This window comes from Ambystoma mexicanum, chromosome 9 (genome assembly GCF_040938575.1).
Source record: "Ambystoma mexicanum isolate Mex_15411 chromosome 9, UKY_AmexF1_1, whole genome shotgun sequence".
Classification (NCBI taxonomy): domain Eukaryota; kingdom Metazoa; phylum Chordata; class Amphibia; order Caudata; family Ambystomatidae; genus Ambystoma; species Ambystoma mexicanum.
Window position 1 is genome coordinate 857,843,967 of NC_090931.1, and position 27,688 is coordinate 857,871,654.

General features: G+C 44.4%; 1 protein-coding gene across 1 annotated transcript in view; it reads right to left on the reverse strand.

Moving 5' to 3' along the window:
* The window catches only part of BARD1 (BRCA1 associated RING domain 1), a 1,013,377-nt gene that overhangs the window by 201,021 nt on the left and 784,668 nt on the right, over window positions 1–27,688 (reverse strand). Inside the window, exon 7 of the mRNA XM_069615932.1 lies at window positions 19,623–19,734. Within this exon, the coding sequence (XP_069472033.1) occupies window positions 19,623–19,734 (112 nt within the window). The remainder of the gene's footprint in view (window positions 1–19,622; window positions 19,735–27,688) is intronic.

Here is a 27,688-nt window from a genome sequence, read left to right on the forward strand (position 1 = left end):
GACTCCACACTAACTCTAAAAAAACATGTAAACTCCTTGGCCCCCTCCACTGCTTACAATGGCAAGCTCAGAGCATGTAGATCCTTCCTCTCACTAGCAAGTTGCTTTATTCTTAGCTAATGCTCTCATTTTATCAAAACTGGACTACTGTAATGCATTGCACCTAGGAGCTAACAAATATATCATCAACAAATTAAAGACACTGCAAAATAATGCGCTCATAACGGCCCTGAACCTCCAACTAAAGAGAGCATACATCCAATGCTAGGAGAAACCATCACTGGTTGAAAATTAGTGATAGGATCCTCCTTAAAACTGTCATTAACCTTCAAATATCTTAACGCACCACCTCCATACCTGAAGGAAAGAATAATTAGAAAAACCTCTGTACGAACTTCTAGACAACCAATTCCTACTGCCTTCAAATACCTAGATTCAGACTTAAAAAAACAGGAGGCAACAGTTTCCCAGTAAAAGCAGCCCGGCAATGGAATGCACTACCAATTGAGCTCAGAAGGGATCAGTCCTGTTAGTTTCAAAAGCAACACCCTTACCTGGTTACACCTTAACGACCATTAAGACCAATGATTGCAGCTTTATGTATACGTGTATGCTTCCTACCTGTACCCCTATACATTTGTAACTAAGCTAAGCACGATTTGTACCTTTCTATACCTGTAACTAAGCTTTAAGTATTCTTGCTATGCTGTGTCCCCAGTTACCTAAAGGTTTGGTGCGCCCTACAAATCAATAAACAAACTCAGTGCTGCACATACGATTTTGTAGTGGGAGTATTTTACTCCATATTTTTTAAAGTTGGGAGTCAAATGATTTTTTAGTGAGTAAAAAAGTAAGTCCCATTCCCAATGTAAGTATTTCATAAGCAAGTAAAACATCTGCTTTGACTGTAAAACAGAAATGTTCTTGCAATCATTTCTTACCTCCAAGTTATTCATGCACATTAGAATATAATTGTTTGCCTCTAGGATCAGATAGTCTTAAAAGTAGTTTCTTTCTGTTATATTATTTGAATTCATATAGCGCAGTGTACGCCCGAGGGCATCATGGCGCTCAAGCCAGAGCAAGCAAAGCAAAAGCATGCAAAGAAACCAGGGAAATAAAACAGTAAAGATTTCAGATGACGGCGAAAGAGCAAGTGGTCTTCAATTAGTCAGAGATAGCTTATTCCAGAGTAAGGTATCTGCCACCGAAAAGGTACGACTGCCAATTCTAGTGCAATGAACTCTAGGAACCTGAAATGAGAAACTGGAAACTGATCTAAGCGGTCTCTTAGGAATGTAGCAACAGAACCTAGTCTGTAAATGCTCTGCTCAAAGGCCATAGAAGGTGCGGTGAACAATGCATACAGATTTAAACTTTACTTGTTGGTTGATGGGCAGCCAATGAAGACTGCAAAGAACAGGCGAGATGTGCCCAAATGAAGAGAGCCCGAAGACTGCCGGGGCAATCACTAAAATCTCAGTTTTCTCACTCTTCAATTTAAACCAATTTTGCCTCATCCAGTCTTCGACAGCCATCTGGCAGGTCTTAAGCCTAGAAGCAACCTCAGAATGGACCAGATTGAGAGGGACCACAATCTGAGTGCCATCGGCATACGTGTAACACTGAAAGTCGTAGGACTTGATGAGCCTGGCTAAGGGTTGCACATATAAGTTAAACAGAATACGAGAGAGAGCACAGCTCGGAGGGACTCTGCAAGGGACACGAAGGGAGGAAGAACGGAAAGGAGGTAACAAGAGGGATTGAGGGCAGTCGGCTAGGTAGTAACAGAACCAGGCCTATAACAAGCCTGAGACCCCGGCCACGGCTAATAGGTCAACCAGGATGGCATGATTGATGGTATTGAACGCAGTTGAAGCAATTTCATAAAGGAAGGGAGAAAGGACGATAGTTGGGAGATAGTAAGGGATCCAGGGAAGATTTTTTTAATGGCGGAATAAGGGCATGTTTCAGAACTGGCAGGAGAAAACTTGTGGCAAATGAGTGATCCACTGCATCAGTAACCAAAGTGGCATTTCCCGGCATAATAGATTTGATGATGGACAGAGGAATAGGATCCAATGGAGAAGTTGACTTCAACTTATTTGTGGCTTGAATGAAGTCATTAAGATCAAAAAATACAAAGTAAGTCCACAAATGAGAAGGAATAGCTGAAGAGACAGGCCTAGTGGGTGCTTTGAGGTTCATAGGCAAGGCAGACATGCCAGATTAGATCAATTTGGCGAGTGAAAAAAGCAGACAGCGAATCGGTACTATGTGTACTGTGGATCCAAACATATCAATTGAGCTGTGTGGGAGGAAAAGGAGTGTAACCGACGGTTATGTATCCGTTAGCTATTTGTTGGGAGTATTTCTACTCCCCATTATTCTTTTTTTGCAGTATTTGCCTTTTTTACAGAGTAAAAGTGGTTGAAAAGTCCCTTATCTGCAGGGATGACTATACCTGATGCAAAGCTCTAGAGGGAGTTTCATCATCTCACTAAGTGCAAGAGAAACCCAAAACCCTTAAAATCAGGCAGGGTACATATTGCACAGCAATATTGTCATGGGATTATCATGAGAAAATACATAGAAATCAATTCTTATTTCCATTGTGTAAATGAGTAACATTAGAGGTCATCATAAACAGCTTTATCACTAACACACCTAGCATTATGCATACCCCCCTTTCTATATAGTTTCTCTTTAAATTCATAAATAGAACATTAGTTTGTTCTTAGTCAGCATTCATGTATATTTATTCCCTTTGAGAGATAAGTGATCATTAAACATAGTATAGTCAAACAAACATTCCCGAATATTAGCCATAATCTACTTGAATATACTCCCAGCATCCTATTCTTCTCTTATTCACTTCTAGGAATTTAAAGCCTACAAAGAATCAACAAAGCATATCATCCGCCGAACAAAGTGCACAGAAAACATAAAAATATATGTTCAGAGTAGTGTTGTCAGGATGGGACAGCCAGCAGACAGATGTTATCGTAACCACTATAAACCATTAAATGGAAAGGGCTGAAAAAAACATCTAATGCACAGGTCTTCCAAGGCCAATTTACCTACAAACAATGGATACATAATACAGGGAAAACAGATGAAATCCACCTGCAGTATTCCTCCTGTCCATCCACTAGTGTAATTATGGGTCCACTTATCCTTGTAGGGAATCACAAGGATCAGCTAAGACTTTTAAACATGCTTCTTCTTCACTGTTTCTTCACCCCAGGGTGGAATGTAACCTTTCCCCTGGATCACTTGTTAACACAGTACTGGTTTTACCCTGGGGATCGACCCCCTTCCCCTGGCGTCAAGGTTCCGTACTCGGTTCTCTTAATTGTCAATTGAATGACTCCCTTCTCTTGACTCTGGCTTTTCTCCAAAACTGGGGGAATGACTCCCTAACCCAGGCTTCTTGGCTTTTCCCTGTGGTTGTAGCACTACTAATAGGGAATGACTTCCTTCCCCTGATGATCCTCGTTTCATTGTTTTCCTTCTTTCTAAACAGTTCATGTACAATTATGATCCTTGCCCCATGTTTGCCCAGTAAAGCCCACTGTCTCCTGGCGTGCCATGTATAGCCACGAGGAAGAGGACTTATCTTTCTCTTTTTTTTTCGCTGGTCCAAGACCCATATTTCTCTTTCCTTTAAATTTGCGGACTGTTCACTCTCCTGCCAAGTACTGGCACAAGAAAGATGACTTGTACTTCTCTTTATTTGGGTCCGGGTCCCAGACCTGTATTTCTCTGCTCTGATGGATGATTTGGCAGACTTCGTTCACTCTCCTGCCAAGTACTACCACAAGGAAGAGGACTTGTCTCTCTGCAAGTCCCAGATCCTTCTTCTATATTTGTTTGGGTTTCCCATACCCCAGTTATAGGTCTTGCGTGCCACCTTAGCACCTTTCTGCAACCATCCCCCCACACCCCTGGTGAGACTGCAGTCAGTCGCCAGCTTGCTACTAGACCATGTGGGAGCTGCCTCTGCCCGCCTGGAGACTGTCCCTGTGCCTACTCCAGCTTTCCTGTACCACCTGTTAACTTGCTTTGGGACTCTAACTTGACGGGGCTTTCTGGGGCTGGACTCCACCTCTGATTTACAGCTATCGCGTCAGCCGTAATTGTGGTCGTCGGGTGTCTCCTGTTCTCGGGCTGCTTAGCTACCCTTTGTCTGAGCAGTAGAAGCGGGTATGCTCCTGCGTTCTGCATCGTTCCCAGAGAGGATTTTAATCACCCAAGCTGGAGATGCCTTGCGCTTGATGCCTCCTTTGGCTGGTTTCGACAAAGGGTTGAGTCTCTTGGTGACCTATATACAATGTTGCAAGCATACTCTTGTGGAAAGGGTAAATCCTTCTGTTCCCAGGTGTGATCTTCCTTTCTGCAGGACCAACTCGTCTCAGTGCTAGATCTACTTGGGTCTATTATGTTCACTTTCATCCCAGTACTTCCCAGAAAGACAAGGTCTTGGGTCTTACAATAGAACATGTTTATACAAGGTACTGAGCTCACAAGAGGAGAATGGTGAATGAGGATGTGTGGTTGTGGTGTGGTGTCCCAAGTCATACCCTAGATGATCCCTGTTCCCAGAAGGGAAGTCCCTCCCCATGAGATCATAATGTAGGGTAGCATCCTCAACACGCTGGCCTCATGGGAAGGCGCGCCACCTCGGGGAGAAGTGATGACATCCTGGGATTCGTCACAGTGGGGGGTTCAGGAAATAGAAAGAACTGCTCTACCTAATCAGTGCATATCCGAACGTATCAAATTGAAAGATCAGTTGAATACATTTTAAAGAATATACAAGAGTGCAAATAGATTAAATCCTGCACCAATGTTACCATAATATTTTAATGTAGTGGGCTGTACACTTACAAATTGGACGTTTTCCCTGCGTCAGTGATTAAGTTATACTTAGAAGTGTGTCTAGTCTACAGCCTGCACTTGATATCGATAATCTTAAACATTTCACAAACAAAATTGGGAGAATTTTAATTAGAATGTCAGAAAAGTCTTATCATATTGTATCCCTATTGAATTATATTCTCTCACCTAGAGCTTCCCGATGGATGAGAAGAGCATTTTTGCATTGTGGATAATGTAACCATTTCACAAGAATATCATTTTCCATACAAGTTCACATTGTCCAAGAACTTGTTATCACATATTTGAGCTTTATTGCTTTGGTGCTGCTAAAATCAAATATTCAATCCAATGGTCCCTTATATCCTATGTGAGACTTGCAGGAATGTAATGTATTTACTATACATGTCCATTTGAAGAATACTTTCATGTACAGAGAAGAACAAGTTACTCTTACCTGGTAACGTTCTTTCGATGTGATGGTCCGACATATTCCATATCTATGACAGTAATCACCACAGCTGTGCTGCTTCGGAAAATTTTCGGAGTCTGCGTCCTGCGTCGATGTGGTCGATGTGGTCGATACGCCGCCCTCGAGGACCTCCTCCGACGGCCGATGTTATAAGTAGGACGCACGATGCCCGTAGCCTCAGTTGTATTTTTTCCCAGAACGTGTGCCACCAGTCTTCTGCCAGTCTGACACACAAAGCCTTGCGGAAACGTAAGCTGCAATCGCATAAATTCTGTAGCGGGGAAGGTAGCGAGGGAGCGATATGGAATACGTGGTCGGACAATCCCATCGTAAGAACGTTACCAGGTAAGAGAGTAACTTGTTCTTCGAGGGTATTGGGTCCTCCGACGTATTCCATATCTATGAAAGACTCGCAAAGCAGTACCAATGCAAGGAGGTGGGAAAAGAATTTAGAAAACAGAAATTTAGCATGCCCAATCAAATTGCGGAGTAAAGGACCGCCTTGTCAAAGGCCAGATCCTGCCCCCGGATGGAATCGAGGGAATAGTGACGTACAAAAGTATGTACTGAAGCCCAGGTGGCTGCATCACAGATGTTGCGAATAGGTGCACCCCTCTGCAGTGTAGTAGAGGAAGCCATACCCCTGGTAGAATGGGCCCATAAGCCGACCGTTGGGTCGTTACCTGCCAAGCGGTAACACTCAGATAGCCAAAATAGTCCAGCGAGACATTCCGTTTCGTCACAGCCTGTCCCAAACGCTTTCCAGCGTAACCAATAAAGAGCTGATCGTCCACTCTGACCCGGGACATGCGTGAAATATAAAAGCTGAACGCTCTTCTAGGATCAAGCCTATGGAGCCTCTCCTTTTCCTTACCAGGATGTGGAGGAGGATAAAATGCCGTAAGAACAACCTTCTGGCCTAAATGAAATTCCGACACCACCTTCGGAAGAAAAGAAGGACGAACTCCAAGGACAACCCTGTCCTTATGAAACACAGTGAAGGGTGGCTTAACTGAAAGTGCCTATAACTCGCTCTGCGAGCGGAAGTGACCGCAACTAAAAATACAGTCTTAAGAGTTAACAGTCTCAAAGGGCATGAATGCAAAGGCTCAAACGGAGCACCCATCAGAAACTTGAGAACAAGGTTCAAATCCCACCCGGGCACCTGGAAAGGTGACAGGGGGAATTTCACATGCAAAAGGATCCACATTCTTAACCCTGCACCAGTCGAAGAACTTTCTCCAACGGCAACGGTACAGGGACTTTGTTGCGGGCCTTCTGGCCGAAAGCAACACCTCCATCACGTCGTCAGGGAGGTCCCAATCCTTATACCTCAACCTTTCATAATCCAAGCTTGAAGGTTGAGGGACCCGATCTCTGGATGGAGAACCTGACCCTCCCCTTCCCTGAGAGCAGATCGTCTCGGTAGGGAAGACGACATGGAGGGCAGATGGACAAGTCGAGAAGGTCCGGGTACCACGTCCTCCGGGCACACGCCGGAGCAATGAGGATCATCCGGGAACCGACCCTCCGCAGTACTTGCGGGATGACAGGGACTGGAGTAAACGCGTACAGCAGTGGGAATGACCACTCCACCACAAACGCATCTCCTAAGGCTCAGTTTGGAGGAAATTCCCGCAAGCAGAACCTCTCGCACTTCTGGTTGACACTGGAGGCAAAGAGATCCACTTGAGGGGTCCCCCAAAGGGCGAAGATCTCCAGGAGAATCTCCTGAGCCAACTCCCACTCCTGAGAGATGGCGCTCTGCCTGCTCAGAGCGTCCACCGTCTCGTTTTCGTCTCCTGCCAGATGAACTGCCGAGATCGAAACTTCCTGCTGGATTGCCCAGAACCAGAGCTGCATCGCCTCCTTGCACAGAGGAAGTGACCCTGCCCCCCCCTTTTGTTGAGGTAGTGCATGGCCACCGTGTTGTCCGTCAGGATCAGGACATTCTTTCCTCGCACAGTTGGCAGAAAAGCCTTCAGGGCTAGCCTGACGGCCCTCAGCTCCAACAGATTGATATGGAGTCTGGACTCCGACGGAGACCATCGACCGCCGACTCAACTCGTTGGCATGAGCCACCCATCCCGTGAGGGATGAGTCCGTCACGATCGTCACCTCCGGCCAGGGCAGCCAAAATGGAGCCCCCATCATCAGATTGCCTTCGTCGGCCCACCAGAGAAGGTCCTGGGCGACCAAAGACGGCACTTGAACAGGGTCCGACATCCTGCCGGAGGACTGAGACCACTGGAGCTTGAGTGCCCAACGCAAGGATCTCATCCGCAACCTGGCCTCTGGCACCAGAAGAATGCAGGATACCATGAGGCCGAGCAGTCTCAAGAACTCAAACGCTGGGAGAGTCTGAGCAAGGTGAAACTTGTGCACCATCTGCTGAATGTGATGAGCCCTCACCTGGGGAGGAAAACGCTGCCCCAGGGACGTGTCGATCACTGCTCCGTTATACTGAAGCCTCTGAGTTGGTGTCAAATGGGACTTCAAGTTGAGGGAGAAGCCCAGCTTGTGGAGGGAGTGGCAGGTGACTGACATATGATCCAGGACTTGCTCGGAAGAGTGCGCCCTGATCAACCAATCGTCCAGGTAGGGGTAGACGTGAATCCCCCCACTTTCCTGAGGTGCGCTGCCACCACTACCATGAGCTTGGTGAAGACCCTCAGGGCGGAGTCCAATTCGAACGGCAGGACCCGAAACTGAAAGTGCGAGTCGCCAACCTCAGGTACTTCTTGTGCTTCGGATGGATCGGCAGATGAAAATAAGTGTCCTTGAGGTCGAGAGACACCAACTAGTCCTCAAGTTGAAGGGCCTGGAGGACTTGAGAAAGAGTAACCATCTTAAACTTGTCCTTCCTGAGGAGTTTGTTCAAACCGCGCAAGTCCATGATGGGTCTCAATCCCCCGTCTTTCTTGGAAATCAAAAAATAAGGGGAATACCATCCCTTGTTCCTCTCCGCTACAGGCACCAGTTCTATGGCGCCTTTCTCCAGCAGGGATTGAGTTTCCTGCGCAAGGAGCAGATCTGGACTCTTCAAAGAGAGAATCCCCAGTGGATTGCCTTGAGGCCTCTGCCGGATAGGAAGACAGTAGCCGTGGGTTATGATCTCCAGAGCCCACACATCTGAAGTAATGGCTCGCCAGTCTGCAAGATGCTGCGCCAGCCTTCCCCCAACCGCGAAACATGGGACATGGCCTCATGACTGAGCTGAAGCGGCTGCGGCGGTGCCAGAGGGCAAAGAGGCAACAGCCCGAGCGGCCTTGGCACCTCGAGTACCTTGTTTTCCACCTCTGGCACTCCTACGGTGGCCCCTTTGACTGGCAGCTCCTCTCGCTTTACCAAAAGATGAGTAATAACGAAAGGAATTGCTGTCCCCTAGGACGAAAAGGCAGAGGTTGTCGAACTGCAGGGCCCAACGACTTCGCTGCAGCATTTGAGGTCCGCAACCTCTCAAGGCTCTCACCAGCCTTGCTGCCAAAAAGATGTTGCCCGTCAAAGGGCATGTTGAGGAGCCGGGCCTGCACATCAGGAGCAAACGCCAACTTCCGCAACCATGCAAACCTGCGTATCACGGTGCTCAACGCCATGGACCGGCTGATGCAATCTGCAATGTCCAAACCCGACTGAACGGCCTCACACATAGCATCTTTGTCAACCTGAACCATGGCAAGGAAACCATCCCGTTCATCCCCTTCAGGAATATGTTCAGCCGCCAAGGAAAAACAGTTCCACAGAGTGTGCGTGAAACGAGACAAGGCACAAATGGAGTTGGCCGCCTGAAGGGCCATACCCCCTGCAGAAAAAACTTTCTTTGCCCAGTCAAATTGCTTGTCGTCTGTATCAGGAGGGATGGTAGGGTACGACGCCTGCTTTGCCGGGGCCATAGCCGCTTGCACCACCAAACTCTCCGGAGTAGGGTGCTTGGGCAAGTAGCAGGGGTCACTACTGGCTGGGTGGTATTTTCGCGGCAAAGACTTGCTCACTGCCGGGAGACTCTCTGGAGCAGTCCAAGCTGCAGCCGCCACCCTCCTCTGTAGAGCCATATGAAACGGCAGTACCGGGTCAGTTGGTGGACCAATGTCGAGGACATCCGTAAGGTCATCCTGACCAAACTCCCCTGGGGGAGCAGACCATCCTAAGTACTCGCTGACCTGTGACATAAGGCGCTGGTACGAAGAATCGGCATGGGTGCCAGGCTCAGGCCTACAAAACTCCACTTCCGGAGAGGTGTCCAGCCCACTAGCATCAGGTCCTCAAACTGGCTATGGCCCGAGAGAATCTCGTCAGGCACCGTGACAGGCACCATGCCATCATCAAAGCCCTCATCCACCTCTGAAATGAACTCCAGATGGCGGTAAGAAAACACAGAACTGGAACCAAAGCCATGCTTGACCTTGGCCAGAGCCTTTCTAGGTAGTTCCATAGGGTACCCCCGTCGACACAGCACCGAAAGGCATCGAGTGAATCGGTGCCGAGAGAATCGCGTCAACAGCATCGACAGCGTTGACAAAGGCCTCGAAGGCAGAGCCCCGAGCGTGTCCCTCGACATCCTGGGCGCCGAAGGAGTCGACAAACTTCTTTGGAGGCGGAGCCCTGAGAGAGTCCATCGATGACCTTGGCGCCACAGGCTGATCACGACCGACCCCACTCGGAGGCACAGACGGACCAGTGCCCTGCGATTCGAGAATCGCCAACATTTTCTTCCCGAAGGAAGCCCATACCTCCGGTGTCGCATGCTTGGTGGGGTAAGCGACCCGCCGACGGGCAGAGTCCTCGGATGAGGACAGGGAAGGCGACCGATGACGGCGCTTCCGGGAGTCCCTCGAAGAGGCAGAGGAGTGGCGAGACCGACTCCGGGACAGAGACCCACTGGACTTCAGACGACGACGTCGCCCCTCGAGTCGTCCGTTAAAAGCCCCGGAGACCTCGACTTCCGGGGCTTGGACACCTTACCTACCAATAACTTCTTCTTGCGTTCCCGCAAGGCTTTCGACGTGAGCGACTGGCAGTCGACAGTCATCCGTGTCATGGGCCTCCCCGGGGCACCAGAGGCAGGCGTTGTGCGAGTCTGTGACCGACATCCTGGACCCACAGTCCCTGCACTTCTTAAAGCCTGGACGTGGTGTGGAAGACGAGGTAGACATCTTGACAAAGAAATATTTCACAAACAGGTTCGAAGAACCGAGAAAGCAACAGAAACTCCAAAGAGTCGGCGCGCCGAGATTCCCGAAGCGAACACGTTCGCGGAAAAAACGGAACTGAGGCTACGGGCGTCGTGCGTCCTACTTATAACATCCAGTGACGTCGGCCGTCGGAGGAGGTCCTCGAGGGCGGCGTATCGACATCATCGACGCGGAAGATTTTCCGAAGCAGCACAGCTGTGGTGATCACTGTCATAGATCTGGAATACGTCGGAGGACCCAATCCCCTCGAAATACATATTCTGGTATGTTTCTCCTTGCTAGGTAAATCACTGCTAGTGTGTCTTCCAAATGGAGTAGGCTTTCCCTTTATTGTTAAACATGTTTTGTGGTACTCTCAGGTCACTCTTGTTTATTCTCCTACTTTGTTTAGTTTTCATAACAAAAGTCAATCGTTCTGCTGTCTATTAGGAATTTAGCACTGGAAATGTGTAGGGTTCTCTTCTCAAACAAGCATTTGTTTACAAGCTGGTGAAATACTCGTTTTCAGAAAACCCTTACATTAGGTAAAGAAACCTAATTTCTAACAAAGAGAAAGATATAATTGCCTTGTGGTTAAAGCAGAGTAGTCTGGCGGATATAATATCTAGCCCTTGTTCTAAACAAATCTGACACATATCATACATGTTATGAGATCATACATGTTATGATCATACCTGCATGTTTAATATTGTGTTTTTTATACAAAATTGGTAATACGTTGAAAATGCACAAAAGAATATTGGGCAAACTTAAATGAACAGAAAAGAATTGCAAATTATATGAGGAGGATTTAAAAGAACTATTGAAATAACTAAAGCCAACACATTACACGTGCATGTGAATCATTTCACACACTTGAACCATTAGCCCCCATAATGCATTTAAATACCTGGAAAGGCATGATTGATGCATATTATAATAAGTGTAATCCCATCATGGGCCTACCTGAGCTGTAGCAAAGTTAGCATAGCATTAAGCCTTCTGCAGTGAAGGCAGGCCACTTGACCCATTTCCCAACATACGAGTATCAAGTGGAGAAAGCATGGCATGTCAACATCTGCACCAACACCACGACTAGCGCATCATTGTCAGCCTGCATATGTCTGCAAGAGATGTATGCCCCCCCCAGCCATATCCCCCCGACCCCCAAGGGTAATGCTAACCCATGTACAGGCTATTATAACTTCAGGCCATCATGTGTTAAAATTTCAAGACTACCACATTTTCTCTGGCTTTATAGGAGCACATTTGTAACAGAAAATGCAACCACAAGTTGCTGATACACAAGCAAGATTAAAGAAAGCGATGCATAATGCTCGCCTGCAGTCTTCACATAGGATTCACTTCACTCTTCTTTATCACATACCATCACTCCTGGCCTCCCTGCATGACCCTGACCCCCCCAGTATTGTAGCTCTAAATAGGGAAGGGTTTGAAATTGAGATTCAATTTGCTGGAGCTAAAACCAGCTCCTGGGTGTCGGCATCACCCTGTAGGCAGGAGCTACCGCAGGGAAATCGGGAGCTACCAGAGATGCTCCTTTAACTTGATGTCAATTTTGTATGAACCATTGTGGTTTAATGTATATTAGATGTGTTCTAATTCTTCTTTATTAACATGGTCAAATACTAATATCACCTTTACATGTTCGGAAGGCACCAGTTGGCACCAGTTGCCTCTAGCAGCCAAATGTAGCTCCTGGCTGCTCTTGGTTTCAAGCTAACCAGGCTCTACTAGGCTAGAAGCAGAAGCTAAATAGTTCCCAGCTTCTCTCAATTTCGAACCCTGTTTAAAACAGGATTCTTCTAAGCCACTTAAGCAAAGTGCCAGAGGCCTACACCCCCGTTCAAGTTGATCGTAAATGCTAGGAATCATTGCAATGATTAAAACAAGCACAGGTCACCAGAACGGGTTGTAAACAGGTATGCAACCTGTGCACATGGCCAACACCACTGCCACAAAATCCATAATAGATTTACAACAGGCAATATGCATGGAATGAAAAAGAACAGTTCAGATACAGTAGCAAAAGTAACTTCAGCCCACTCCAATAACCAATAGGACAAAACCTCAGAAAACAATTACGCAAAGTGGCTTTCGAGGAGACGGGCAGGAGGAGGCATCGAAGAGTCACTTGAGGATACTCCAAGAAAGTGCTGAGCGCTCACACACACACAAAGGATTCCTGTAGACCTGTATGACAGGACTGGCACCCTGTCAACGAAATAAGTAATCAGCCATGACTCACGGTCACGTATCGCACTCCATCTTCATGGAAGTTTACAACACCTTCCCAAGGCACGGCCATCCGCAAACATCTGCAATCACCCGTTACTCAATCTCACATCGCACATCACCTCTGCAACTAGAATGCAACTAAGTCCCATGATAATAATTTGGTCTAGCTGGACACATCAGTCTCCTTTACTCGCATACTCTCCCGACAGCTTTCACACCACTAAACCACAAGCCAGTTCTACTTGGGTCGCTAGCAGGGGCTTAGCCAGCCCTACCTACCTTCGTACTGGCTGAAATGCACACCTGAATTCTAAATTCCTCATTTGGGTCTTCCAAGGGCGTTCACCCACTGCGCTTTGAGGCCATACCAATGGCAATATGCTATACAAATGCCATATTACATTGCAGAAGCATAAGAACAATGTGCTCACCGCCCAGAAGCTAAACCACATGTGTACAATGTTTTGGTGGGCCTGGACAACAGATTAATAGATTATTCAACAGATTGAGTCTGCATTCTTTCTCAAAAAACAGCATGGGGGATCTTTTATTTCAAGGAGTGAAATTAAAGAAATATAATTGATTTTATAATCAGCATACATTTGGCACTCTGGTACATTACAATTTTCATGGCATGTTTGTAAGATCCCCAAAGAAAAGGAGGGGACTTTTATAAACTCTAATGATAAGATTATATGGAGGCAAATTTCATTAGCTCTGAGAAGATTATATGCAGCCTGTTTTTATCCTTTTCAATGGGCGCCCATTTCATGTGAAATACCTTGTGGTCCTCTGGACAACTAGATAACTCAAGGAGTCCAGGTTAACCCACGAGTGGCTTATAGACATTGCGATTTTGCAATTTAGTCCTTCTGACAATTGCCTTTAGCTATGTATGTCTGCAATACTGTGGTAGTCTGCATTACAGGTCCCAGTAAAACGATCTCCTTTGAACACAAGAACACAAAGTCCACAACTTCATAACAAAGTTCTTCGCCACCTTTAGAAATCGTCAAGAAATACAAATTGATAAGCAGTAAAGTTAAACTGTCACTAGTAAATGCAGGTGGTCATTGCTATAAGGATGTGTCACGTTATTAACTCTGACATTTGGAGGTGAGAGTGAACGGATGGCTCTCGAGTGTCTTTCAGTTGGGGAAGGGCACCAGGCAAGGATGCCCTTTCTCGGCAATGCTGTTTGCCCTTATAATCGAGCCATTGGCAGTCATTCTGCCGGATACAGACACATGGACAGGTTTTCACTGGAACTCGGAATGGGAAGATAGAATATCCCTATATGCGACGACCTCCTGATATACTTGGGTGACCCGGCAAACTCAGGCCCCGTAGTCACTGAAATCCTAATACATTACAGAGCCTTTAGCAGCCTCAGGGTGAACTGGCCCAAGTCTGTGCTCTTCCCAGTGAAGGGCATAGACTGTATACCACCACAAGGCTCCCCTTATCAAATTGAACTCACACAGTTCCGGTATCTAGGCATCACTATCACCAATACACTTGACACTTACATACCCCAAAACCTATACCCACTAGTTAAGAAATTTGAACAAGATGTGGTCCACTGGGAAGCATTACCATTGACACTACTAGGTAGAGCAGAGCTCTTCAAGATGTTGGCCCTACCCAGATTCTTGTACATCCTTCAAAATGCCCCTCTTCACATCCCCACGGAAGAATTCTGTAAAATAGATAAAACACCACGTAAACTGTTGTGGGGAGGGAAACACCCGAGGATAGCTCTCAAAACACGCCAACTTTCAATCTGGGAAGGGGGAATAGGTCTCCCCAAAATCCAAGTCTACTACTGGGCGACCCAAATGGCGACAGTCAATGATATTCTTTATGGCAATCCAAAACTACCGCATATACAGGCGGAAATAGCTGCACAGCACGGCATGTCCCTGCTCGAAAGCCTTTATGGGAAACAGTGTCGCCCTCCCGAGCGCTCGATGGTGGCGCAGACAGCACAAATATGGAAAGAGGCACACAAATATATTGGCTGGGATAATAGAATCACAACAGTCCAGCCCATCTGGAATAACGCCCATCTCACAAGCCTCAGCAAACTCCCCAAATGGCCTGGCTGGTCAGCAGCCGATATACAAACCTTACAACAAATCTATGTGAATAATTGGCTCATTCCATTTGCCGAGATCTCTGTTCAATATGGCCTCCCAGCCACCGAATGCCATCACTACGAACAACTACATCATGCGCTCTCAGCGCAAAGGGACCAAATGACGGACATGCCGGAATGCACACCGATAGAAAGAAACATAGTCGTAGACAGTGTAGAAAACAAAGTCACATCCACCATGTACAATGCCATTTCCGCATTTGCCACGCCAGAACTATCAGGCCTGAAGCTGAAATGGGAAGGAGATGTTGGCCCAATACTCCCCGAAGAATGGATTTCGGCCTTGATGCACCCCAGAGACATTGCAATTTCAGCCAGAATCAGACTTATTCAACTGAAGATCCTCCACAGGATATACTACCCGCGATTAACACTGTACAATTGGGGGAAAGCAACTGACCCCAAATGCCTACGCTGTAAACAGGAAAAAGGTACCTTCTACCATATCCTATGGCAATGCACACAAATACAGCACTTTTGGCGACAGTGTAGTAAAAGCCTCTCGAGGGTCATAGGCTGCCCGATATCAACCGACCCCAAACTCCTCCTTCTGGGAAGGAAGGAGAAGGAGAACTGTCCCGCTTCGAAAAGCTGCTGCTCTCAACGTCCACAGGGATTGCCAAAAGAAACATTGCACAATTGTGGGGATCAGAAATAACCCCAAGCTATGACCAATGGACTACGGACGTAGATGCCATCATCCTAATGGAACGCTGAATATACCAAGCATGTGGTTGCCCAGGTAAAGCAGACAAAATATGGGGAAAATGGGAACAAATACTATGAGCACGCAGGGATCTGGCAATTGAACTTCAACACGTATCCTCGCCACCACGCCAGGACACAACGATCTGTTAACACCCCGGTTGTGTAGTAAAGATCATAATGCAGCTAGTCTTGCATGCGTATAATTCTCCTTTGTAGATGTATATATGCACACATACAGTAATCATACGCAATGCTCTGTCATATATATGCACAGTTATACTTCTTTTGTTTGTTTGGATATTGAATGTTCTGAATGTATGAACAAAACACAATAAAATTTGTTATTGAAAGAAATTCACTCTGACATTTGGAGTTGGTTATATGGGTTGTTCAGGACTTTACATAATAACACCAATTTACATGTCAGTGTCAATTAATTAACTAGTATATATTTGCAAAGTAAAATAATCCACCCATGGGCACAATTCCTAACCATCAACATTCCGTCAATACAGAAATCCAATACATCTTATCCTCCAAAATACACGCGTTTATCGATTTTTAACATCTACTGGAACCCTACAGCTATGTCTGACAACAAATTCATCGACTCTATATGTGAGGAAATCGATGGACTGAATATCAGTAATAGCACAAACGAAATCATTCTGGCAGGAGATTTCAATTTCCACCTCTTCGATAAAGAAGGAAAGAAATTGGCACCTAACGAAATGTCATCGAGAGCGAGAAAATGGATCAAGGAAATGACGTTACGCAACATTTGCCTAAGCGTGCAACCCACCAACGAAAAAGGCATCCCGTTGCCGACCTGGTCAAGAGAAAACTCCAACACAATAATTGACTATATCTTCACAACAGAAGGTATTCGGGAAATCACAAATCGCATTGCGAATGTGTCAAACCCAAATAGCGACCATCGTCAAATCTTCATCTCCTGGCCGGCCGAACCTTCATGCGAGCATTGTTTGAATCTTCCTGAACTTGAAATAACTAACGGGTTGAATCGCCTTAGAATTAAAGATCATCAAGCTAGAGATTTAACTAATCTATTTAAAGACACAGCGATGAAAGACCAAGATAAACTAAACTATGGCTGGATCTTACAGAAATATCAACAATCCACAGCAAGAAATCAACAAAGAGTCAAACAGTTGCATACTCATTATTTCAATCTTCAAATCTTTTTAGAAAAAAAGAAACACTACAAACAACTCCGACAAATAAAGAAAAAAAAAGGAAATAATGCAATTGAAATAAAAAAAGAAAATCAAAAATTTGCCCACATAATGAAAGCATACAAAATGACAACGAAACAACATGATGCAGAAGAACTCTTGAAAGCGTTAAGTGGAAAAAACACGCGACAGTTGTGGTCCCTGATGAACAACGCATCGAAAAAGCAAACCCTGACTCAAGAGGTGGAATCACATATATGGGTTAAACACTATCAAAACCTATATAAGAAACCAATACTCCAACCAGCTTCAAGTCTACAAGAAGACACTGAACCCTGGACCCTAAAATGGGATATAGAAGATATCACCACTACTATGAGGAGTCTGAATTCATCTAGGGCCCCAGGACCTGATGGGCTGGCTAACAGCAACCTTAAAGCAAATCCAGAACACTGGGCCAAATTCTTCTCACATCTCTTACTCCTGATAGAAAAGACGAATGAGATTCCCCGAACATGGTCGACAGCCGTTTTAATACCAATCTACAAGGCAGGAGATAGAAAAAACCCTACCAACTACAGACCGATAGCACTATTAGATCCATTGGGCAAATTATTTGCAGGCTATCTTGAGAAAAAATTAACTGATTGGGCCAGACATCATGGTAAACTAGCAAAAAGACAGACCGGCTTTGTATCAAAAATAAGCACCAACGTTAATCTTCTGCTGCTGAACATGATAAAACACGAAGCATTTACAAAAGTACAGCAGGTATATGCAATCTTTATAGATTTAAAAATGGCCTTTGACCTAGTCAACCGACAACTTCTATGGTTCAAATTGGCTGCATGGGGTTGCCCACCGGCCATTCTGAAACCAATACAACAACTATACTCGAATACGTCAATCAGAGTTCGCCTCTCAAATGACGGAAAGGCAACAGCACCAATACTCACATGGAATGGGCTCAAGCAAGGATGTCCACTAGCTGCTTGCCTCTACAATCTCTACACCCATGAGTTTGAACGAAATATTCAACACACTACGGCAAATCCACCGAAGATAAATAGTGAACCTATCCAAACTTTAATATTTGCCGATGATATTATTATTTTGGACAAAACGGTGAAAGGTCTACAAACAACACTGAACAAAACGCAAACATTCATGAAGGAAAATGATCTACAAATCAACACAGAAAAAACCAAAATGATGAAACTCATAACTGAAAACTCTAAGAAGCAAAGGACTCCAAATCTCTACCTAGAACACAAAAACATTCTAGCAACCAAATCCATAAAATATTTAGGTGTAATAATAAATCCATCGAAGAACGAAAAAGAATGGCAAGAAAATATCGAAGAAAAGGCAATATCGTTGTCAAGACAAGGCCGATTCTTTCACTGCAAATATGGTGCATATACAGTAAAACCTACAACTCTATTGTATAAGCAAAAAGTCATTCCAATCCTGACTTATGCGAGCGAATCGTTGATAAATCAACACCTATTGAAATGGCCAAGATATGAAGCTATATTCTGGAGGAAAACCCTTGCTCTGCCGAAATCTTTACCAATCTCTAGAATTCGATATGAACTTGCCCTCCAATCTATCCAATCCATTGTACTTTGGAAACAAATGGACCTATATAGAAAAATCATTTCCCAAGAAAACATCCCATCACTGGAAATTTTCAAAGATAAAAAAGATGCATTCCAAATTACAGCGTTAACAAAGTGGATAAGCGAGATCAAACGAAATATGCAAGACGAAGGCATTACTGAAGAAATGCTGAGAAACAGACCTCAATATGCCAAACGGAAAGTACAAGAAAATGACTGGATAAGAACAACAGAAGATCAGAAGAAATTTAAAAGACATCTAAACACCGCTATGGAAGTAAGAGCTATCAATGAGATGCCTGCGTACTTACTTCAATTTCCCAGTGTGAAAATTCGCGACTTATTTTTACGATTTCGTCTGAATATCCTACCGACGCGTGAATACTTGTCATTGATAGATAGAACACGTAGCATCTCGGCAATCTGTCGCTATTGTAAAGACCCAGTGGAGCAAGAAACCCTATTCCATCTAATCATGGTGTGCCCAGAGCTAAAAAATAAACGTGATATATTTAGAGACTTCTTCAAAATCTCAGAGCAACAAATGACGACAGAGGAGCGATGGGCAAAACTGCTCCAAGGAAACAACCATTGGTTGATCATCACAGTGATCAAATTCTGGATCGAAATCGACAAAGAACTGTAAAAGAACAAACAGAATAATGATGTATTAGCATGAAGAGCACAAGGAAACGGGGAAAAAAAAAAAAAAAAAAAAAAAAAAAAGAAAAGTTTGACAAGTCAAACATAACATTTAATAAAAAAAAAAAGTATATATTTACAGCAGATTTGCTTACTTGAATTCTTCGCCCCATCTGAGTTTCCTCAAGGCTAAAACTATGATCTGTTATATAAACATTATTTACAACTCAATCTATTAAGATTTCACAGGTGGCTTCTTATCTATTATAGCTAACATAGTCTTGAGGAAGCCCAAATGGGGCAGAACACGTCTTGCCACACAATGTATGCCATTCAAATTAATTTACAAATAACTGGTAAACAATCATTCATCAGAACAATGTTTTTGTGAACTTGTAAGATTGCAAAGAGCAAACAGCGTGTGTTGGTGATGAATGCATGAGACTTAAGTAAATCAAACTTTCTAATTAATAGGACAGTCAAGATGTCTTCAAATCACACAGCACCAGTACTTACAACAGGGCTTGGACAGGATAAATGAGATTCTTTATTTCCTGATGGTAGCAGTAGGACAGACCTCATCTCTTCAGTCTCTGCATAGTCGGCAGGCCGTAGACCAAATATATTACTGATAAAACAAGCACAGATTGGTTTTAAGCAAAGGAAATGTGTAAGATTGTAGATCATCAAACCGATTCAAACAGGAGGGGGAACAGCAAAAATGTTCCTGTATGTTATGAATGTAAAATATACACGCATAAAGGAGGTACGCTAAGCTTTCACTTTCAATTTAGTAAGTTTACTTGATGGAAAGATTTCTTGTCATTAGGGCCTGAAAGTTCTCAAAAGACATGGGAAAAATAGAGCACTCTTCTGTTAGATTAGACTTTCATTTGTATCCTCCCAGGAAGCGGGATGGATCCAAGATTAAAGGATCACACAACTGGAAGGATACATATTTTGTTCAACTGGTGTTCTGATTGTAGAACCAAACAGTCATTTTTCCTACATTATGAATAGGTGAACATCACCAAATTTATGGAGAGATTGGAGACTTAAGGCAGGGATAGTTAGTGTCAACCTTTCATCTTCAAATATACTTGCTACATTGGAAACTAAGAGTACCTCCTTTTAACGTAAGACAGATAAATTATGCACCAACGGTACCAAACTACGAGGGTTAGAATCAAAAGATACATTCTTCCACCTACAATACTTGCAATACTAAACAAGCATGGAAAATATTAGGCAGTCGTCTCTCCATCAAAGTGTCAAGTAAAGATCCATGCATTCTGCATATTATGTGTCATTGCAGAGGAAGACCGCAAAGAAGAACTTTATTTGCATGTTAGAATAATATCAATGGGGTTCCATATGCATGCGCTGACATCAGGTGATAAAAAATTCAGGCCTAAGAAACAATGCAAATATTAAAGTACAAATATACAAGAGAATCTTTTTTATAATCTTGATTGAGAAACTATTGGTGCCAACACATGTTTTGACCATATAGGTCCTTTTCAAGGCACATAGAATCTTAGCGAATCGGTCCTTGCGGGTTGGCCGGATTTAGAAATGTATTAGGTAACCTGGTCATGAATTTGCGTGTCACGTGTGGGTTCAGAATACTTGTGACGCAGTCTTCTCAACAACATTCTCTTATTTGCATGTTAATCAAAAGCAACATTTAAAGAGGCTGCATATGTTTTTACATGATATATGCAATCTATTCTGTGATGGATGAAACCTGGATAACTACTCCTCTTTCTCAGAAAAAACACCTTCCAGGCCTTCAAAGCCTTGGTCTACAATGTGCAGCAGGATGTCCTCCGGAGAACATTGGAAGGCCCTGACAGAGCATGTGGCTTGAGCGCAAAACAGTTTTTTTTAGTCTTGTAGGTGGCCTGAACAGCGAATTGTCTGTCAGCTGTCCCCTCAATGATTGGTGCGTAGACAAGGTTGTTGACCAAGTAATGGCAGACAGGAAGGCCATGGACTAGTTATTTGACGGTGCTGTCACTGAAGATTTGGATAAGGTTGTGGAGTGGGTAGGCTACAAATGTCTTGGTGTTGTAGACATGGGCAAGGCTGCTGAATCTGTCAAACTGTTTGTGGATTGTTGACAAGTGAGGAGCTGTCTGGCTCATGAATGGGGCCATTGTTGAGGATTTAGTGTATAACAGGTCATTGAGGAATTCGTAGACAAGCCCTTTGTCAACGAAGTAGATGATTTGTTCAAGGAGGCAAGTTTTTCAGGGATGGTGGGTTTATCTGAATCCTTAGGAGCACGGGTAGAATCATCCCTCTTCTCCCCTTTTTCCTCTGGAAGCTTCCTAGTAGAAGCTTATCATTGTAATTGTTTTTTTTTTTATAACACGCGTAATACCGAAAAGGTTTCTAAGCACGGACCCGGGATACAAACCTTTGTTGCTCTGCGTCATCTTGCTTCCAAGATGAGCCGAGCATGTTGCCACTGAGTTATAGTACCTGTGAATCTGAGTCTTTTAGAAGTGGTGGCTTTTTCTCAGGGGCCGGGGGGATGAAGTGAACCACAGCTTCTAACTGAAGCAGAGTCCGGGCCACACTTTCTTCATCAAGCCAGGCAACCACAGACTTCTGTGCCTATCTTTTAAAGTCTTAGTGGAAAAAGGCTGACAAATGGAGCAAGAATCCCAAATCTGGTGGTAGTAAAGACATTCCTCACAGATGTCTTTCAATTTGCAAGTAGATCAGGGTTTAAAGATGTTCCTTCTGTGTTTTGCATCAGTCATGGAGAGGAAGGCACACGCCAATGGACTCTAACCTGAATGAACACAGTCAACGTGTGCTCACCCATAGGGGAGATCCTACTAAGTGTACAAGCACCTAAACCGCACAATAGGAAAGTACTTATCTGTACTTTGTAAAAGATGTTGAAGCTGTATGTTGAAGATTCTCAAAGAAAACATCAAATAAAGTGAGACCCTTGGAGAGGACCTGCAACGTGCAGTAAAGAATCTGAAGATGGCCTGTAGGCGTGGGGCTAAGGGAGGCATTGCCTATTGATAAAGAGTAAATGACCCAAAAACAAGTCTAATAGAGCACCGATGACAGGGAATGTTCAATAGCAAGTGAACCTATGAAAGCTCCAATGCCTGAGAATAGTTATTACCAGCTCAGAAGCAACTGCAATGTATATGCATGCACCATAACACGCTAAACAATGTACATTACTGTTTTCTAACTGGTGTACTTTGCATCTGGCAAATAATGTATTTTACGTCTATATATGTTCAAGTCACATAGTCCACATAGAACCCTATAGAGCAGTCTTCTCAAGCGGCATGACACTGATTCAGAGAAACTTAAAAAAAAACACTAATACACCCCACACAACTGACAATCTGCAAATGTATAATTCTGTTGTGTAGAGGTATCCGGACCTTCCTAAATTCATTCAACATATATACAAAATCAATACCCTTTCACCCACAGGTCCCACGATAACAAAAACCAATACTGTGTCAGGACACATTTAAAGCTTTGCTGAAAATATAATCTCGTTGGCTTTATTTCTGTTTCTTACACAGGCTAAAGTTGATCTCCCTGGCAAATAAACATCTCCTGAGGAATGCATGGTTATAAAGTAGGATTGACACATATTGGGGAGCTTATCATGGTCTATGAAACAGCACATGCTTGGATAAGTCTATATGTTGAAATGTTTGCATATTCAAAGTTCTTACTGGCTGTATTTCAAATCCTGCAAATGTTTACATGTGACGAATGATATAGTTTGGTCAGAAAGAGACTGATGTTTCAGGTAGGGTGCCATAGTACATGCAAAATAGAATTAAAGCGCAGTATGAAAGTGTAAAAAGACATTTAAGAAATGCAATGTATGTGATGAATTTGTGAACACACAGCAAAATTGGTCAACTGAGACTAGAGAGTTTGTTTTGTCTTTACATGGGACATAATACATCATGACACAAGGTTACAACAAGTTATGTTAGGTCATGGCATGCAAGGAAATCCATGCAAGTTCTCAGTTTGACATTCCCGGCAAGATTGACATTCTCAGTCCAAACTTGACACTGCAAGCAAAAACCCAGCATAGCATTTCCTGAAAACACCCAGTTTGACGATCCTAATAGGCATTACACACTGTACCAGCACATTTCACTAGATAATACTGATAAATTCCTTGGTCACACAATTCCAGTTAGCCCTAACAAAAAAAAAAAAATAAATAAGTGTAGCAGGCACTTTTACTCCCTAACATATGCAAATATTCCCAACAAAGTACAGGTGTTAAACTATTATCAACATACATTAGAAAACAGACAGATGGGAGCCTGGTCCCTGCTTCCATCCACAGAGCTCCAGCACAAGGTTTTAACAGTGGTACTAGGAGAGCAGTGGCAAACGAAAAGGCACCAGTTTTATTACTGCCCGACAGTTGTTAATGTGAACAAAAATCAAGTAAGCGCCAGGCACACATTTTAATGCATGCCTCTGTCACAACAGTTTGACACTCGCTACCAACACCAATCCACTGTTGCCCACAGTGCCAACATAAATGGGGTTGCAGTTGCCACCTGCGGATTTGGGATGTGGGTGTACTACCCCGGCAGGTTTGAGCTTTATGAATACCAATTAACATAACATGCTAGTTGTGTCTTGAAATGACACACATTGTTTAACTGCTTCTTTAAACACATAATCCACGTTGTCCTTTTTCACCGACTCCATCAGTGGAAATGTAGGACTATCTAGCCACATGCAATAGAGCCAAGGTGCTTTCCTCCTGTAGTCCTGGGATTGACAAATGTGGATACAGTCATTACTGAACAGATGGACTGCAAATACCTCATCTAGATGGTGGGACACAGGCACTCATTGCAAGCATTCATTGGCAGTAAACTTTCCTGGGCATAGCACTGTGGTGGTGGTGCCTGTCGACTGTCCTGTTGCCCCTAGTGATCCCTGCACTATTTTCCTTGTCCTTTGAGGGGGATCCCACCTCCATAGCCAGATCTCACCAAAATGCCTTTTTGCAGTGCAGATTGACTGTTCCTACCTCCTGTCTGTACACTCCAGCTCCCTCCTAATCTTATCCTCTTCCCTTGTGATGCCACACCACCCCCACACTACCGCTGCTTTCACTCTCCTGCGACTCTCATCCTTCCTACTCGTCTTTCAACTCTACTATAACCTCCCTTCCTCTCGCCTGACCTGTCTCTCTTGCTCCCTCCTACCATCAACACCCTCCTGCTCTCCCTCCAAAATTATCTTCAAACACAGTCTCCTTCACTCACAACAAGTGTACAGTAAATAATAAGTACCACTCCAACACCAACCCCTTATCTCCATTTTTTTCCAAACACGTTGCAAGTCTTCTCCATGTGCTCCTCCACCTGAAACGCATTCCTTGCTGGTCTCATGATCTTCCTAAAACCTCATCCAACACTCATGGCAGACTGACTCTACTGGCTATTCATAGCTAGCAATCCTGCCTAGAAGGTTCTCTCTGCTCCAATTGCCTCCTAGTGTCAGCTGCTACCATGGGCCAAACACAAACTAAGCTACTCTAAAATCCCCACTCTTCTACTTGTAGGCTGGAATGTCCCCAGGAAGTCTTCATAAAGGTCCACAGCCAGGCCCCCTTTTTAGTCCATTTCATAACTCCTGCATAGTTGACTCTCTGGTCCCCTCCTGGATCAAGTAAGTCATTGTCCATAAAGATTTTGTACCTGGGCAGTTTGTATAGGGCGCTTGGTGTCCCTCAATGGGGAAGTCTATCACATTCCCATTTGGACAACTAGTCTGTTCCTCCTGTACCAGGCTGAGTCTATTCGATTGTGCGAATTGTGGCACTTGTAGTCCCAGTTCTCCTCTGGATGTTGCTGTCTCCCAGCAGAGAGGGGTCTAGAGGGAGGAAGAAAAAGGGAGGGAAAGAGGGGCAAGACAGAGGCAGCCAGGCATACGATCCGAGAAAGAGCACCAGGCACATGCAGGGGTCTGCTTCAACTTCTCCACCCCACCTCTGGGGTGGGTTTAGTAGGCTGCATAGACCAGGTTGAGAGGGCACTTTGGCATCCACTGACTTGGTCATACCTATGACCCTGTAACAAAAATCACAACTGAACAGAGCCATCAAGTGCAGGTGTTTGAAAATAACCACCGGGGCTTAGCCCTGGCAAATCACAGCACAAATGAATCGCCCCTTCCTGAAATAAAGAGGATCTTGAAAGGTAACACTTAACTGCACTTTTACATTTTTTATGAAATACATGCATCCATACTACCACAAACATTCCCCTTTCTGCCCCCCTCCTATTAAACAGCTTGTGTGTCATAACTAGCTGCCTCTAGTTCTGTTTCTATGTTTACTTCTATGTCTTCCTATCCTTATCCACTATTCCCTACAACAGAGACTATAGTATGGACACATCCTGGCAATGTCACAATACGCTGATACCAAGACAAGGCCAGGCACCATAAAATCATTACAGCATTGATGGGTGCAGTATAAATGTGTAACACAACTAGATACAAAGACTTCTGTTTAGAGACAAACTATATTTGACATGTCTAAAACATACCCCACACCCCCCTCATAGAATTTCCTTTTCACCCCTAAATACATATTTGTACTCCATCTTAAAAACATTGGGCGTTAAATACTCCACCACTTCCCATATACAGCCCTGGAAAAAGCCAAAATAGCCCAAATATCACCCAGAGCAAGTAGTTGCTAGAGAATCCAGACTTGTGATGTTTAAATGGAAAAGACAACATATATCCCCTCTGCTCCACAACATATAGAGCAGTGTGAGGATGCTGAGGACCCATCACTACAAGTCTTTTGTAAATGCTAAGCATATATGGGAAATGTAAGGTCAGAGTGTGACAAACACATTGCTGTTGCAGCTGTCATAGCATGTATATTGATCAACAGACAAACCAAGAAAGTTGTAAGGGTCAAAGGCAGGTTATTCTTTCTTTGCAATGATCTATGTGAAACAAACCCTACCAATTGCAGAAGCTGTAGAGAACTTCACCTAATTTCCCTACTCCCAAGGTCACCTTGAGTTGGGCTCAACCATCCCTCCCAAATAGTCTTTCGAATAGGATTTCCAAAAACAATTACCAGTTCCCAAAAAAAAATAAAAAGGGGAACTTATCTGCGTAAGTACTTAAGAGGGACATATTGCCTCCTTTGTATCTCGATTTCTACCCTCTGCAGCACCGCTCTACACCTATTCTGGTCCCGAACCACCATGGCACATGCTGGTTCCTCCTCTCACCATGGGCATGACCCCTTCGGAACAGTGTTTCACCCCCTACTCCTTGTCCAGGAAAGGCATGCCCACCTGTTCCATTCTGCTCCTAGAAGCCATCACCATTCAAGCATTGGGTGTTCTCTCTTGGCTCTCAACCTCCACCCGATGCCTTGCTTCTGCTACAGCACAGTGACTTCCTCATACTATCTCCCGATATCCTTCTCCAATAATCTACGGATAGTTCCCTCTTAGCACCTTGTGATATCTTTCTTCAATAACCTCCTGATGATGCCCGCCAACCACCTCCTTGTAACGAGTCCATCCACTTCCTGATGTTTTATGACTATCACAGTCTGTTCCTTCTACCACCTCCTGTTGTCTTGGGACCACCAGCTCCTTTCATTTTCTCTTACCACCTCCAGTTGTCTCTTCTCTTCCTCTTATCACAAAACACTGCTGCTCTTTCCAGTATATTTTGTAGAACTCGTTCCACAGCCTCCTTCCTGAATTGCCTACCTGCTCCAAACGCCCTCACCTCCCCTTTTATACGGGATTGGGTTTTACCCTGGGGCTGGTCTGGCATTTAGGGCCTGCACATGGATATTCTTAGTACTGTGTCAGTGTGCTTCGTTGGACTAATTGCTTTCCACGTTCAGCTATAGTGTGCGTCATCTTATAAACTGCGCGGCAGCAGGACCAAGGCTTTAAGAAACTGGCCTGCAATCTTGGATTTTTAGTCTGTGCCGTTTGGTGCATACAAGTGGACACCTATGAGCCGCAGTAATAGGATTCAGTGCGTCAGCCTTGTGCTGACAGTTACTTAGAGGTTGGGCCCTACATTACATTGAATCCTGGTTGGGCAGTGTAATGCTCTGCGAGTCGATCACAGGTCTCCTAGCCAGACCTTTAAAGAGCCAGAAGCTCTTTTACACACGCTGTGACTTGAACCCCCATTGAGTCGCCGATAGTGGGAAAGGGACTAATCTGAAGATTCTCCCCCACATCGCCCTTAGAACCATCCTTTGCTAATTTGGGATCCCACCCCCATAATTTACCCCAGGAGAAGAAGCCAGGCTACTTCATCAGAGTGCCTAAAAATGAGGAGTTCCTCTGATCTGACGGAGGACAAAGTGTATGATCTGATTTGGGAAATCGGCAGTTGACAACCATTGCTATGGTACACATCAGTAACCTTTCTTTATTCTTAGGATAGGAAAGAAGTAAGTCACCCTGTCATCTTGCTTCTTACAGAAGACGTATGACCAGTAAACTAGGACCACAAACAAAAATTATAGAATTTATTTATTTGGAAAC